Genomic DNA, 16,207 nt, shown 5'->3' on the forward strand with positions numbered 1-16,207 from the left:
ACATCCATAACTGAGAGCAGTTCATGTTGAGTTCTGATCTCCCCACATTGTGTGCTCAGCTGTATAACACCTAAGAGCCGACTATTGACAAGTACTGCAGCAGTACACAGCATGAGTGGCCCCGGGGCTGTGTACGGGACTGGAGCGTCGCACAACACTATTGACTGAGTTAACAAGGACTAAATGACTGCTGTTGTTTGTCTCCACATGTTTTTCTTAGAAAAGTGATGTCATATCCCCTTTTCCACTCTCAACCCTGTGTTTAAGGAGCTCTTTTACTCAGCTTCAAACATTCTCTGCTCTTTCAATCCTTTGCTTATTCCATGTATCACCTTTGACCAACCTTTCCCTCCCTCTGTACTGTTCCACTTAGTTATGTAATCTCAGTGTCCGTGTCATTGGGGACCTCATATTGACAGCTTAGTCCTCCACTGTCCCTCTCCAAGCCAGAGTAGTTAGCCACACCACCCCGGGCAGCTGGGAAGCATGACACAACATGACATACTGAAAATGATTGATTCCATAAAGACAGCGTGTGTGTGTGTGTGTGTGTTCATGCCAATGTAGTGCATGTTTGTGATTTACATTTGACACAGCCATCCACATTAACATGACTGTCTGTTGGTACCTAGCAAATTTAAGTTACGTAATGCGCTGTGTGTGCATTCAAAACAGTCTTGCCAGTCGATGTTATGTGACCAGTGTTGACTGCAAACGAGAGAAGACTAGAACTCAGGGATTTAATACATGCTTAGCCCACAGACTGACAAACAGCACAGTTCCTCACTGACCTGATTCCTCTTATCTTGTCACGATAAGGTGAGGGGATTACAGTGATACCTGGCTGCCTGATGTAAACTAAGAAAAACTCATGTGACCTGTGATAAACAAGACCACATTTGCTATATATAGTGCTTCATTGGCAAGATTTGTTTTCAATAAATGCATTAACAGCTTGTTTCAACAGATCATAGGAAACAATATCTCAGCTGTACTTTGCAAAGTTTTATCTTGTGCTGGTTTTGTAAAGTAATTCTGAAAAAACTGATTAATGCTAGTCAGTAGGCTCCATTTGTTTTCAATGAAGTTCTTTCTAGTTCATGTTTGCAGGAAACAGAAGGACCTTGTTTTTTCTGTTACTATACTGAAGCACTCTGTTTACCGAGTTGAAATGCCTGTTAACTATAAAAAAAAAAAAAAAGTGTAAGCAGAGAGACATACTTGGGACAAAAACACACTTGCCTAAAATGTAGATGTCTTGGACTGTAAAAGTAAATTTTGATTAAAAAAAATGTAATAGTAAATATCTAATTAAAGATTCGAGTCTGTCACATGTTGACTGAACAATAAGGAAGCCATCTTAGAAACTGGCCAATACAAGGAAAAGAAAATGTTTACCTCCCTCTGCAATGTGCTCATGTTACTGGTTGACATGACTGACCTGTGTGCAGTTGCTTGTACACAGTATCTAATCACAATGTTGACTTTCTGGAATAGTTGGTCTGCAGTCCATAACCTTTTAGGCAACTCCACCCTACCCTCTAGTGAACTGTCTTTGTACTACACTGTTATTTTTTCCTACTCAAAAATAATAAACCCATAGCTCCATCTACTGGTGCATCCATGAAGTGCAAAAAGGTTTACTGGTACAGTTGTTTCAAACAATATCCATGCCAGGAAGAATGATAGGATATTTTATTACTTTTTAAAGCTACATTCACATACATATAAACATTTGTACTTAAAATATTTATAGAATCAATTTAACACATTACTTGCACGTTATTGTGCTATATGCTAACTTGCCTCTAACTCTTGTAGATATACAGACAGAAATGCCATGAAACAATTCATCTCCCAAAAAAGATGACTTGAAATACCTTCCATCCTTGCAGAATCTCAGCCTGAACCTGACCACTTTTGACTAACTGGGTCAAATGATTTTTGTGAAAACACCCCAATATATCAACTTTACATTCATACACTCAGCTTTAATGAAGGCAATGTCCTATGACTGTGTGAAGCGGATAATCTCACTCAGGTCATAGCCTGTCACTGCAAAGGCATAACCATCACTGTCACAGAACATGGCGCCACAGATTTGTGTGTCTGTCACACACTCATTGTGCAAGTGGGCAAGCTATGTGAAAATAAGAAAAAACCTCAGTCAAAGCCTCATTGAGAGATTGAGAAAAATTATGTGTCATACACTATATTGAACCTGGAGGATACCAACGAAAAACATATCTTGATTCTGGACTTAACTAGGACCAGTTACCTCCACACTGTTGCTCTCTGGGGTTACAGTCAGATGCCACACCCTGACCAGAGAGTCCTCAGCAGCAGACAGTAGCTAAAGCACACAAGCAAAGGGTCACAAAAAATGCATACTGTGATATGAGAAATGCCCTAAATACAGACTGATCATTGAGAACTACCTGGACATAATAAAACATTTCTGACAACAGCAACATAAATTCCAACAATATAAACTGCTATATGGTTTATGGAACTCACCAGTCCAGAGAAAGGAGCAATGTCCAGTGAGTAGATCCAGCGAGCGTGGGCATTAACCTCAGCGTGCAGAATTCCCGTCACGGCTTCGTAGAGACGGATCTGGCCCGTTCCGTAACCTGCCACCACTGTGCCTTTCCACAGCTTGACAGATGAGCAGCTCATACTGAGAGGAGTAAAGAAGATGGAGGATCATTGCAATGAGGAAATAAAGAAATGGTGAGATAGGAAAATGGACATTAAATTAGAGCGAGGGGCAATGAAGAAGAAACAAAAGACAGTGGAAAGGAACATAAATTAAGAGCAGACAAATACAATGATCAATGGGAGAGAAATATAGAGGAAAATAAGAGTTCAAAGTTGCATTATGAATTCTACATGAAAAAAGAATAAACTATTACAAAATTAATACAGTGTATAAACTTCTTACTCAAAGCCAGGGATCTTGTTGAGCAGCTGAAATTCCTCCCCGGACTTCCACACACACAGGTTGCCACTATCATCTGCACTGGTGCATAGCTGACGAGATCAGCTATGCACTCCTGAGGGGAGAGAGACAGCAACACCTTGCAAGACAGCTGGATTCATAAGATCACAACATCACAAAATCATGCGAGAATCCATCTTGTCAAGCTTCAAGTTATGCGCTTGTGACTGAACCACTGGTGGTTCGGACCAATCAGCGTTGCAAATCCATCTGCCTCGCAAGGTAAGACGTTGATAGCAGTGATGGACAGATGGTTCATCAATCACCTGACAAGTATTTTTTGAAAGTGTCTAGGCTATCCGGTATCAACAAAGGTTCAGACGGTCAAATTACAGACAATGAACAAATTGCACAAATACACAAACACACACGCCTTACCTGGCTGCCAGAACACTCTGAGGCCATGTCAGTGATGGAGTCCTTGTGTTCTTCCAGGACCTCGGACAGGGTGAAATTACTGCCTTTACTGGGAACATCAAATACTAGAATTGCACCAGATGACACGCCTAGAGTGAGAGAAAGAGACAGGTAGATTGTAGAATTTTGTTATCACTTTCTAAATATTCAAACTAGCCAAAAGAAAAATGTATTTCACTCAATACTTACCCACATATATATAATTCTCCCACACTGCTGATATCCCTCGAGCAAACACGGCCTGAGCTGGAACACAAGTAAGTTCTGTGAGTGCACTAGTTTTGATATAAAAATCTGGATAAATACTCACACACAAATAAAAAGCAAGCAGTATCTATGAGTGGACCTGATAAAGTCAGGTCTTCACTGCTCTTTGCTAATGCACAGATGTAACAATGGTGATCATACTGTGAATGAAAAGAGTGGAAAATAATTCATAGACGTGATAAATGCAGATAGGTGTGGACGCACGGAGATGTTTGATTTCAACTACTTTATGGCTGCACTGCACATTTAGAAAGAATATGACATGAATCTGTTATTGATCTTGATTGAGACCCCTGCTCTTAATAGTAATAGCTCACTCTGGACGTTAAAAACACACTACAGAACTGTGGCCTGACCTGCATGATGAGCGATGTGCTCGTAGCGACATTTGGCTCTTTGGACTGCAGCTGACGGTGGGAGTAGTTGAGGCCGTCCCAAGAGGCGCTGACCATGTTGACCACATTGGCATGGACCACCGTGAAGTAGGTGAGACGCCGCGGGGCGATGCGCAGCACGCTGAGGTTGTTGTACAGCGCAGACGCGCTGTTTTTGATCTGGATGCTCTTTTCTTTGTGATACATCGAGCAGCTTTCTCTGAACAGCGCAGTTGAATGGCAGTGGGTGATCTGGTGTCAGTCTTAGAGAGTCTGATTAAGTTAAACTGGCAATTTCATTAAAAACACACCGCTCTGTAGTAGGAAATGATAGTACTTAATACTTAGCATAATACTAACCTAGTGGGCAACATTAGCAGCAAGCTAGGTATGTTAGCGAGAAGCCAACTGCGATTACTTAGCCAAATAAAAAGAGGATAACATTACTGTTGTGTGACAAAACGCACATGCATTTGCTTCGGATTACACAGCAATTGGTTCCACCTCCATTAGCGCTGTCATGATCGATCATAACAAATACAGTTCACGTAAACAAAGCACTTTTCTAGCTATCGTTAGCAACAGGATTACCTCCGCGTCCTCCGCAGCCATAGAGACAACGCCGCCTTTACGTACTACGTCGTCCTTGCGTGTCTGGTTGCTGAGCAACCGTAGTCTACACCAAGCAGAGGATGCAAAGAAGCGATTGTAAGGTAACGTTAACGCTAAATGTTTTCAACAGACTTGAGTTCATAACGTTAACTAATATCAGTGATTACTCTTAGATTATCACTATCACTACTATTAGAGTTAACTAGTTATGTTCCCTGGTTCTCCAAATGCTATGACTTAATTTCACTAGATTATTTGGCTAGAAAGTTTTGAGTTTGGTCCCAACCGTTGTCCTTCCTTTACACACTACCCGATAACTACATGATGAGATTACTCATTATGTTTACCCTGATTTAATGTCTATTTAGTGTTTAAATACTGTGAATAATTACAGTCAGCCAAATAATTTTGTGTACATAAGCAAACTAAAGTCTTTTTATGGTTAGAGCTAAAAACATTCTCAGATTTGAACACAGCCACCAGAGTGTGCTAATGCTTATGACATAGCTAACCCTAACCCTATACATCAGTGGCGGCTGGTGACTCAAAGAAATGGGGAGAACAGGAGGAAAACCAACATGGAATCTTACAACAAACCGCATCAAACTATATCATTGTCCCACCTGATGAAATCGGAGGGGTGGGGGGCAATTTTATATGCCAATAAAACAATTTGCTTTCAAAAACAAAAAACCCTGAGTGGTGAAAAGGCTGCTTCTTTAAAGACATTTAGCATATGTCTCTAAACAAAGAAGTGCTCATTTTAGCCATAGAGTGGTTCAAATGTGTCATTTTACCAACAAAGTGAAATTCAAATTTATAGTACTGTTCTACTGTGACAACAAATTTATGTTCTCATAAAAAACAGACAAGATATCACATGATTTACACGTGTTTCCTGTGTATTTTCTTAGTATACAGAAATATATAAAGTAGCACAAAGCTTATAATGTGATACAGGAACATATCAGTGCTGAATACTAGAAAGATTGAACACTAAAAACATTCACAGATCTAAAAGTGTAGGTTCACATCAGAAAGTATTAATGCATGTATCAAATACATGACTTACACACCCTTATCTATATGTACGATATACAAAATATAGTCTACAAAGCTGACATGTTAACACTAAGGGTGTTAACATGAACACAAAACTCACAGTTCGGATCGTATCACGGATTTGAGTCACGGATCAGATCATTATTAGGATCAGCGAAAAAAAAGGGGGGAGACAAATAAAACTTTGTTTTCCATTTATTCTATAACACACTGACAGCCAGAAACAGCAAGGAACTTTTGCCCATGACTTGTACTCACAGCAGTTTGTTTACTTTGTCTTAAATGAGACATTAAATTTTGCAATTAATCTGCAGTTTATATGCCTGCCGAACCGTGGGGGGCGATCTGTACGGATCACGGATCAACTACCATCAGTTACACCATTAGTTAACACTTGTTATTCTAGCTACTTTAAGCTTATTACTCAATATACGGCTCAGCTTAAAACGAACTAAAGAAGCTGTCAGAAGCAAGCAGCCAGACCTCCTGCACACTAATCATACAACATCAACAGGTGACTGAACAATTACTCAATTAAAAACGAATGAATGAGTGAGTCCAGACAGCTCACTGTAACTTCAACAAGCAAACTAACGTTACCCACAACACATTATATGATCTCTGCTGCATTCTTGTCAGGGAGATAAAAAACACAAAAAAGCCACACAGAGACATAAAGAGAGATTAAATTAGCAACCAAAGAGACACAGAGAGAGAAGCTGTATCTGACTCATGTTATCTGAAGTCTTCTTCTTTCTTACATGGAGATGAAGTATACATGTCATAATGTCCATTTGTCGCTGTTGGTCATCTTGTTTGTTAGTTTACAGAACTTTGTGACTGCTGGTTAACCAGTCTGATATCATTAACAACAATGACAAACAAGCTAACTCTCCTGGTTGTTTCTCCAGTTGCTTCTCTCTCCAGCCTCCACGGCAGCGTCCTGCAGCTGCTGCACTACACAGACCAGATATTTTCTCCCGCTAGCTTAACAACAGTCCTTAACAGTCCTTCCATGGATGTATAAGAGTCCTTCAGGCTGTTACAACAAGCTAACTGTTGCGTTGGCTAACGCAAGGAGCTATCTACTGCTGCTACTCTGCTTTACAGTGGAGAGAATTGAAGATGAATTCTGGAAACTATCATTGGACCAACTCAATGTCAATATTGCATTCTGGTTGTTGATTGGTAAGGGAGGACGTCCTCCTTACCAATGTATATATATATATATATATATATATATATATATATATATATATATATATACACACACATATATGCTTTTTTTCCCAGTAAATATGTGAAATCCTTCATCATCATAAACATTTTTTTTATTCTGTCTTTCATTTTTCTTTGGTTTGTGTTTTCATATTTGACCCCAGCCTCTAAGTGAAGATGCCCCGCTCTGCAGCCAAGTCCCGAGCTGACAAAGGCGGACGTAGGTCTTCTGTCAAAGTGACCACACCTCCAGTCCAGGACCTGGAAGTGGAAGACATTATCCCTGGTCGCTTAACTCAGGTCCAATGGACAGACATGTTGATCCAGGAGGATACAGAGGACGTAGTGGGGGAGATCATGGAAGAACTGTTGAGCAAGGTCATGGAAGGCTGTTTCAAGGCGGACATTAAAAGACAGGTAAAACTGGAGGCACATATGATTTTCATTTTCATTTTACTTCAATGTAAATACCATCTTACTGATTTACATTTGTGGTGAGAACAACAAAATAAATATCTTACATACACACATGTACATATACATAGACAAGTTTTATGATGATGCCCGTCTGTGTCTTGAAGCTAGCACCTTTTTCCACATCCTGGGCCAAAAGTTATCTCATACAGACTCTGGAGCGGCAATTCCTGTGCCAAGATGAAGGAGAAGGACCCGAGGAAGCATCTAAAACAGAAGACTCAGAGCCAATGCCAGCAACTCCAGATGCCTGGGCCCAAGGATGTTTTCCCATTGTATATCCTACCCCTTCATCTAAACCCACCTCACAACAGGTATTTTTGATATGTCTCTTCTGCAAGTCTCTTATTCAAATTTCAACTATTGATATCTACAGTAAATCTTTATCTCTATATTCATTTCTAACAGGAGACTGACATTGGTCAGGCTTCAGGACAAACAGAGCCAAGAACCAACCAGCAATGTAATGTTATGGCCCAAACAAATAGCTCTCCAAAGCAATCTGCTAAGGAAATAAGTCCCAGCACACCTGTCAGTGACAGGAGATACAAAGTACTTAGCCCTCACTCCCCACTGCAAATAAATCGAAAGAAAAAACAGCAAGATCATTTACCTCCCAAGCTTGTTGCAAGCAAATTTCTGCCATCACCGCCCTGTTCATCAAAAAAAAAGGACAAAGAGGCAGAGGGTGAACATAGATCACAGTCCGTTTATAACCAAATGACTGGATCATTCCATCGGCTTAAGGACTACCAATCCATACCGAAGCTTGATCATTCCTGTCTGCCTCGACACTGCATCGTTCCTCAGTATGAGATCTTAGATAACAGCAACACAAAACCAGACTACAAGAAACCACATAGACTATCCAAACTAGAACCAAGATGTAACAAGCAACAAACTAAGTGGACAGTAAACTCATCAAAGCCATCAACCAGTTATGAGGATCAGCCAGCAAAGAAGAGAAATGAGGCAGATGTCTTGCTGAGGAAGTCATTTCCCTCTACACATAGAAGAGAAGTGATGATGTCGTCTGGGCTTCTGAGGCTGGACACCATGGATTTGGCCAAGGGTGTTTCTCTCCTGGATCCTCAGGCCACAGAAATTAACCCACTCAAATTTAAACCTCAGGCCCAGAATACCAAGCTGAGGCCAATACAAAGTGATGCTGCTTTGCCACTGTTGTCTGTGGATCAGTTTACCACAGCTCCACCACCTCAGGTCACCCCATTGTCTCAGTCCTAGAACTATTATGATAATACATTTCATAGTATCTGTATCTGGCGCAGAATGAGCAAAATGTTGATGAAAAAAAAATGCTTCTAGTGCACAGTGAGGCCATATCTATATCTATATATATATATATATATATAGTGTGTGTGTTCTGTTGTAAAAGATGATTATACATGTGACTTTGATTGTGACAATTTTCACTCCATGCATTTACAAGCTGATAAACTGTGGAACAATACATTGTCAATGTTTTCTATTTTTTTGTGTAATTATATAAAAAAAAGATATTGATGTGCTCTATCAATGCCTCTTACAAAATATGACAAAGGTAAATAAAGAAGTGTTTTACATCCAAACACTGAGAAACAGGGAAATTAGATATGCTATATCTTAAGACTGGGGTCTGTTATGGGGGTTTTTGTTTTGCAAGTCTATTTACAGTCCCATGTCCATCCTTTTCATATGCAGAGGTTGACACTTACTGTTAGATTTAAGTATGGTTTCATCACTCTTTAACTGTCAGCAGAAACTGCTCAAATTCATTACTCAACTATCAATTAGTCCTATTAAGTAGTCTTACTGAACTTATCCATGAGTATGTGTGTGTGTTTGTATGTAGCCTGTGTTAAACTCATTTTCTGTGCTGTCATATTCTCATATACATGCACACCAACAATATGCAGCTGCTGCAAAGATCTGCTATTTTGACTGAAAAAGTTCACTTAAAAACATAATTCTGATCATATTTAATTTGTTAAAAAAATAAAAAAAACATGTTAACTTGAATGAATTCAATTTATTTACAGCATGGTTGTGTCTGTTGTATTGTTCAACACATCAAAATGTGAACATCCTGACACACCAGCGGCTCTAGGACAATGGTTCCCAACCTTTTTGGCTTGTAACCCCTTAAAATAAAGCAAAGTCACCTTTACCTCCCTCTGCAATATGTCCATGTTTACTGGTTGACATGACTGACCTGTGTGCAGTTGCCTGGACACAGTATCCAATCACAATGTAGACCTTCTGGAATAGTTGGTCTGCAGTCCATAACCTTTTAGGTAACTCCACCCTACCCTCTAGTGAACTGTCTTTGTACTACACTGTTATTTTTTCCTACTCAAAAATAATTAACCCATAGCTCCATCTACTGGTGCATCCATGAAATGCAAAAAGGTTACTGGTACCAGTTGTTTCAAACAATATCCATGCCAGGAAGAATGATAGAATATTTTATTACTTTTTAAAGCTACATTCACATACATATAAACATTTGTACTTAAAATATTTATAGAAACAGTTTAACACGTTACTTTCACATTATTTTGCAATATGCTAACCTGCCTCTAACCCTTGTAGATATACAGACAGAAATGCCATGAAACAATTCATCTCCCAAAATCCATGATGTGTAATACCTACCGTCCTTGCAATATCTCAGCCTTAACCTAACCTGACCACTTCTGACTAACTGGGTCACATGATCTTTGTGGAAACAACCCAATAAATCGATTTAACATTCATACACTCAGCCTTAATGAAGGCAATGTCCTATGACTGTGTGTAGCGGATAATCTCACTCAGGTCATAGCCTGTCACTGCAAAGGCATAACCATCACCGTCACAGAACTTGGCGCCACAGATTTGTGTGTCTGTCACACACTCATTGTGCAAGTGGGCAACCTATGAGAAAATGAGAAAAAAAACTCAGTCAAAGCCTCATTGAGAGATTGAGAAAAATTATGTGTCATACATTATATTGAACCTGGAGGATACCAACGAAAAACATATCTTGATTCTAGACTTAACTAGGACCAGTTACCTCCACACTGTTGCTCTCTGGGGTTACAGTCAGATGCCACACCCTGACCAGAGAGTCCTCAGCAGCAGACAGTAGCTAAAGCACACAAGCAGAGGGTCACAAAAAATCCATACTGTGATATGAGAAATGCCCTAAATACTGACTGATCATTGAGAACTACCTGGACATAATAAAACATTTCTGACAACAGCAACATAATTCCAACAATATAAACTGCTATATGGTTTATGGAACTCACCAGTCCAGAGAAAGGAGCAATGTCCAGTGAGTAGATCCAGCGAGCGTGGGCATTAACCTCAGCGTGCAGAATTCCCGTCACGGCTTCGTAGAGACGGATCTGGCCCGTTCCGTAACCTGCCACCACTGTGCCTTTCCACAGCTTGACAGATGAGCAGCTCATACTGAGAGGAGTAAAGAAGATGGAGGATCATTGCAATGAGGAAATAAAGAAATGGTGAGATAGGAAAATGGACATTAAATTAGAGCGAGGGGAAATGAAGAAGAAACAAAAGACAGTGGAAAGGAACATAAATTAAGAGCAGACAAATACAATGATCAATGGGAGAGAAATATAGAGGAAAATATGAGTAGAAGAAGAATTTATGTTTATAGTACCACTGTTTCAAAGCTGCATTATGCATTCTAGACTAAAAAAAGACTTAACTATTACAAAATTAATACAATGTATTAACTTCTTACTCAAATCCAGGGATCTTGTTGAGCAGCTGAAATTCCTCCCCAGACTTCCACACACACAGGTTGCCACTATCATCTGCACTGACGAGATCAGCTATGCACTCCTAAGAGGAGGGAGACAGCAACAGAGTGGAGAGAATTATGTCATTCATAGAATGGCTGTAATTCCTTGAAGTGTTTTATAAAGTAGTCATTTATTCATAAATGACTTACTACTCACTTAGTAGTAAGTCATTTTTAGAGAAAGTTAAGGCTTTCCGGTATCAACAAAGGTTCAGACGGTCAAACGACAGACAATGAACAAATTGCACAAATACACAAACACACACGCCTTACCTGGCTGCCAGAACACTCTGAGGCCATGTCAGTGATGGAGTCCTTGTGTTCTTCCAGGACCTCGGACAGGGTGATGTTACTGCCTTTACTGGGAACATCAAATACTAGAATTGCACCAGATGACACGCCTAGAGTGAGAGAAAGAGACAGGTAGATTGTAGAATTTTGCTATCACTTTCTAAATATTCAAACTAGCCAAAAGAAAAATGTATTTCACTCAATACTTACCCACACATATATAATTCTCCCACACTGCTGATATCCCTCGAGCAAACACGGCCTGAGCTGGAACACAAGTAAGTTCTGTGAGTGCACTAGTTTTGATATAAAAATCTGGATAAATACTCACACACAAATAAAAAGCAAGCAGTATCTATGAGTGGACCTGATAAAGTCAGGTCTTCACTGCTTAATGCACAGATATAACAATGGTGATCATACTGTGAATGAAAAGAGTGGAAAATAATTCATAGACGTGATAAATGCAGATAGGTGTGGACGCACAGAGATATTTGATTTCATTTTAATGATCAGGTCCTGCCACTGATGTTTGTAATTATGTTTGTGTTCTAATAATAGATCAACTGCACTGACACATTATATTGGTATCATATTCTATTGTAATGTATCACATTGACTAATATCTTGTTGTATTGCATCATATAACAACATGTCTAATCATTTAATTTGCTACATATGTAGCAAATCTATTGTTTATATGTTGATTTTACCTGTAGGTGTTTCCGGAGTATCCAGTGCATGCCAGTACACCATGATAGAGCCATCAGATTCATACATCTTGAAAAAATGGGTGAAAGTTAGAGGCTGCAAAAACACGTTTTTTTATTTATGTTCACATTTAAAATAAATTAATCATTTTAAATTAATAAATTATTTCTGTCTGGACCTCTGTGCCACCATAACACACAACCACAGCCATGGACACAAGTAGCACAACTAGCAGTATCTTGGAAAGCAGAGGCAGAGCAGACACATACAACAACTCACCTGGATGCCTTTCTGAGAGGTCACCACCAGCAGATCACGGGAGGGCAGAACACAAAACGCGGCCTATTACAAGAAAACACAGGATTTCTTTATTCCTATGATGCAGCCAAATGCATACACAGTATGTCAGAGCACAAAACCAAATGGAAAATGTAGTTCACAATTTTTCTAATATACTTTCTTGTCTGTATGTGAGGCAGTTATGAATATTTTATTTTTTATTCCGGAATTTTTAATGAGGGAAAAAAAGATGTTATTTTAAGGGGATTTTAACATGACAATTGAACTGTTTGGTGGAAAAAACATATCAGACACAAATTATTATTCAAAATAGAGTACTTCATATACAAACATGTCTGGAGGGGATCTTTAAGTTGTTAAATTAGCTTCTCTCCCCTAAAATTGGGAGACTATGTATAAATTGTCACAGTTGCTATCTAATGTGAATACATACACTCTCAAATCACAGGTGAGTTGTTTTACTTCTAATCCATTGTGTTGGAGTTCAGAGCCAGCACAACAAAAATGTACTATTAAATTTACATAACTACTTTATGGCTGCACTGCACATTTAGAAAGAATATGACATGAATCTGTTTTTGATCTTGATTGAGACCCCTGCTCTTAATAGTAATAGCTCACTCTGGACGTTAAAAACACACTACAGAACTGTGGCCTGACCTGCATGATGAGCGATGTGCTCGTAGCGACATTTGGCTCTTTGGACTGCAGCTGACGGTGGGAGTAGTTGAGGCCGTCCCAAGACGCGCTGACCATGTTGACCACATTGGCATGGACCACCGTGAAGTAGGTGAGACGCCGCGGGGCGATGCGCTGCACGCTGAGGTTGTTGTACAGCGCAGACGCGCTGTTTTTGATCTGGATGCTCTTTTCTTTGTGATACATCGAGCAGCTTTCTCTGAACAGCGCAGTTGAATGGCAGTGGGTGATCTGGTGTCAGTCTAAGAGAGTCTGATTAAGTTAAACTGGCAATTTCATTAAAAACACACCGCTCTGTAGTAGGACATGATAGTACTTAATACTTAGCGTAATATTAACCTAGCGGGTAACAGTAGCAGCAAGCTAGGTATGTTAGCGAGAAGCCAACTGCGATTACTTAGCCAAATAAAAAGAGGATAACATTACTGTTGTGTGACAAAACGCACATACATTTGCTTCGGATTACACAGCAATTGGTTCCACCTCCATTAGCGCTGTCATGATCGATCATAACAAATACAGTTCACGTAAACAAAGCACTTTTCTAGCTATCGTTAGCAACAGGATTACCTCCGCGTCCTCCGCAGCCATAGAGACAACGCCGCCTTTACGTACTACGTCGTCCTTGCGTGTTTGGTTGCTGAGCAACCGTAGTCTACACCAAGCAGAGGATGTAAAAGAAGCGATTGAAAGGTAACGTTAACGCTAAATGTTTTCAACAGATTTTTTTTTTTTCCCCAGTAAATATGTGAAATGCTTCATCATCATAAACATGGAAGAACTGTTGAGCAAGGTCATGGAAGGCTGTTTCAAGGTGGACAGTAAAAGACAGGTAAAACTGGAGGCACATATGATTGTCATTTTCATTTTACTTCAATGTAAATACCATCTTACTGATTTACATTTGTGGAGAGAACAGCAAAATAAATATCTTACATACACACATGTACATGTACATAGACAAGATTTATGATGATGCCCGTCTGTGCCTTGAAGCTAGCACCTTTTTCCACATCCTGGGCCAAAAGTTACCTCATACAGACTCTGGAGCAGCAATTCCTGTGCCAAGATGAAGTAGAAGGACCCGAGGAAGCATCTAAAACAGAAGACTCAGACCCAATGCCAGCAACTCCAGATGCCTGGGCCCAAGGATGTTTTCCCATTGTATATCCTACCCCTGCATTTAAACCCACCTCACAACAGGTATTTTTGATATGTCTCTTCTGCAAGTCTCCTATTCAAATTTCAACTATTGATATCTACAGTAAATCTTTATCTCTATATTCATTTCTAACAGGAGATTGACATTGGCCAGGCTCCAGGACAAACAGAGCCACGAACCAACCAGCAATGTAATGTTATGGCCCAAACAAATAGCTCTCCAAAGCAATCTGATAAGGAAATAAGTCCTAGCAAGCCTGTCAGCGACAGGAGATACAAAGTATTTAGCCCTCACTCCCCACTGCAAATAAATCGAAAGAAAAAACAGCAAGATCATTTACCTCCCAAGCTTGTTGCAAGCAAATTTCTGCCATCCCCACCCTGTTCATTAAAAAAAGGACATAGAGGCAGAGGGTGAACATAGATCACAGTCCGTTTAAAACCAAATGACTGGATCATTACATCGGCATAAGGACTACCAACCCATACCAAAGCTTGATCATTCCTGTCTGCCTCGACACTGCATTGTTCCTCAGTATGAGATCTTAGATAACAGCAACACAAAACCAGACTACAAGAAACCACACAGACTATCCAAACTAGAACCAAGATGTAACAAGCAACAAACTAAGTGGACAGTAAGCTCATCAAAGCCATCAACCAGCTACGAGGATCAGCCAGCAAAGAAGAGAAATGAGGCAGATGTCTTGCTGAGGAAGTCATTTCCCTCTACACATAGAAGAGAAGTGATGATGTCGTCTGGGCTTCTGAGGCTGGACACCATGGATTTGGCCAAGGGTGTTTCTCTCCTGGATCCTCAGGCCACAGAAATTAACCCACTCAAATTTAAACCTCAGGCCCAGAATACCAAGCTGAGGCCAATACAAAGTGATGCTGCTTTGCCACTGTTGTCTGTGGATCAGTTTACCACAGCTCCACCACCTCAGGTCACCCCATTGTCTCATTCCTTGAACTATTATGATAATACATTTCATAGTCTCTGTATCTGGCGCAGAATGAGCAAAATGTTGATGAAAAAAAATGCTTCTAGTGCACAGTGAGGCCATATCTATATCTATATATATATATATATATATAGTGTGTGTGTTCTGTTGTAAAAGATGATTATACATGTGACTTTGATTGTGACAATTTTCACTCCATGCATTTACAAGCTGATAAACTGTGGAACAATACGTTGTCAATGTTTTCTATTTTTTTGTGTAATTATATAAAAAAAGATATTGATGTGTTCTATCAATGCCTCTTACAAAATATGACAAAGGTAAATATAGAAGTGTTTTACATCCGAACACTGAGAAACAGGGAAATTAGATATGCTATATCTTAAGACTGGGGTCTGTTATGGGGTTTTTTGTTTTTCAAGTCTATTTACAGTCCCATGTCCATCCTTTTCATATGCAAAGGTTGACACTTACTGTTAGATTTAAGTATGGTTTCATCACTCTTTAACTGTCAGCAGAAACTGCTCAAATTCATTACTCAACTATCAATTAGTCATATTAAGTTGTCTTACTGAACTTATCCATGAGTATGTGTATGTGTTTGTATGTAGCCTGTGTTAAACTCATTTTCTGTGCTGTCATATTCTCATATACATGCACACCAACAATATGCAGCTGCTGCAAAGATCTGCTATTTTGACTGAAAAAGTTCACTTAAAAACATAACTCTGATCATATTTAATTTGTTAAAAAAAAACACGTTAACTTGAATGAATTCAATTCATTTACAGCATGGTTGTGTCTGTTGTATTATTCAACACATCAATATGTGAACATCTTG

General features: G+C 39.5%; 2 protein-coding genes and 1 pseudogene across 6 annotated transcripts; 1 reads left to right on the top strand and 2 right to left on the bottom strand.

Moving 5' to 3' along the window:
• Positions 1-483: 483 nt before the first annotated feature.
• On the bottom strand, positions 484-4,599 carry LOC121903318 (annotated as a pseudogene).
• Positions 4,147-15,597, top strand: LOC121903316 (uncharacterized protein C2orf81 homolog). 3 transcript variants are annotated; one of them, XM_042420217.1, is made up of 4 exons: positions 4,147-4,171; positions 7,116-7,368; positions 7,533-7,739; positions 7,834-9,014. In XM_042420217.1, exons 2-4 carry the CDS (start codon positions 7,129-7,131, stop codon positions 8,668-8,670), a joined length of 1,284 nt encoding a protein of 427 aa, XP_042276151.1. In that variant the 5' UTR covers positions 4,147-4,171; positions 7,116-7,128; the 3' UTR covers positions 8,671-9,014. The 3 variants fall into 3 exon arrangements, with proteins under 3 accessions (XP_042276151.1, XP_042276152.1, XP_042276150.1); XM_042420218.1 differs by lacking the exons at positions 4,147-4,171; positions 7,533-7,739; positions 7,834-9,014 and adding exons at positions 4,684-4,772; positions 14,237-14,443; positions 14,538-15,597; XM_042420216.1 differs by lacking the exon at positions 4,147-4,171 and adding an exon at positions 4,696-4,772.
• wdr54 (WD repeat domain 54) lies at positions 9,877-13,909 on the bottom strand. Of its 3 annotated transcripts, none has more exons than XM_042420221.1 (10): positions 13,811-13,909; positions 13,202-13,482; positions 12,521-12,583; positions 12,244-12,310; positions 11,741-11,797; positions 11,513-11,640; positions 11,180-11,280; positions 10,719-10,881; positions 10,481-10,555; positions 9,877-10,341 (listed from the first exon to the last, which is right to left on the bottom strand). In XM_042420221.1, the coding sequence occupies exons 2-10, from the start codon at positions 13,424-13,426 to the stop codon at positions 10,210-10,212; spliced, it is 1,011 nt and encodes a 336-aa protein (XP_042276155.1). In that variant the 5' UTR covers positions 13,427-13,482; positions 13,811-13,909; the 3' UTR covers positions 9,877-10,209. The 3 variants fall into 3 exon arrangements, with proteins under 3 accessions (XP_042276155.1, XP_042276154.1, XP_042276153.1); XM_042420220.1 differs by having other exon boundaries at positions 13,691-13,901; XM_042420219.1 differs by having other exon boundaries at positions 13,580-13,901.
• Positions 15,598-16,207: the final 610 nt, after the last annotated feature.

This window comes from Thunnus maccoyii, chromosome 9 (genome assembly GCF_910596095.1).
Source record: "Thunnus maccoyii chromosome 9, fThuMac1.1, whole genome shotgun sequence".
Classification (NCBI taxonomy): domain Eukaryota; kingdom Metazoa; phylum Chordata; class Actinopteri; order Scombriformes; family Scombridae; genus Thunnus; species Thunnus maccoyii.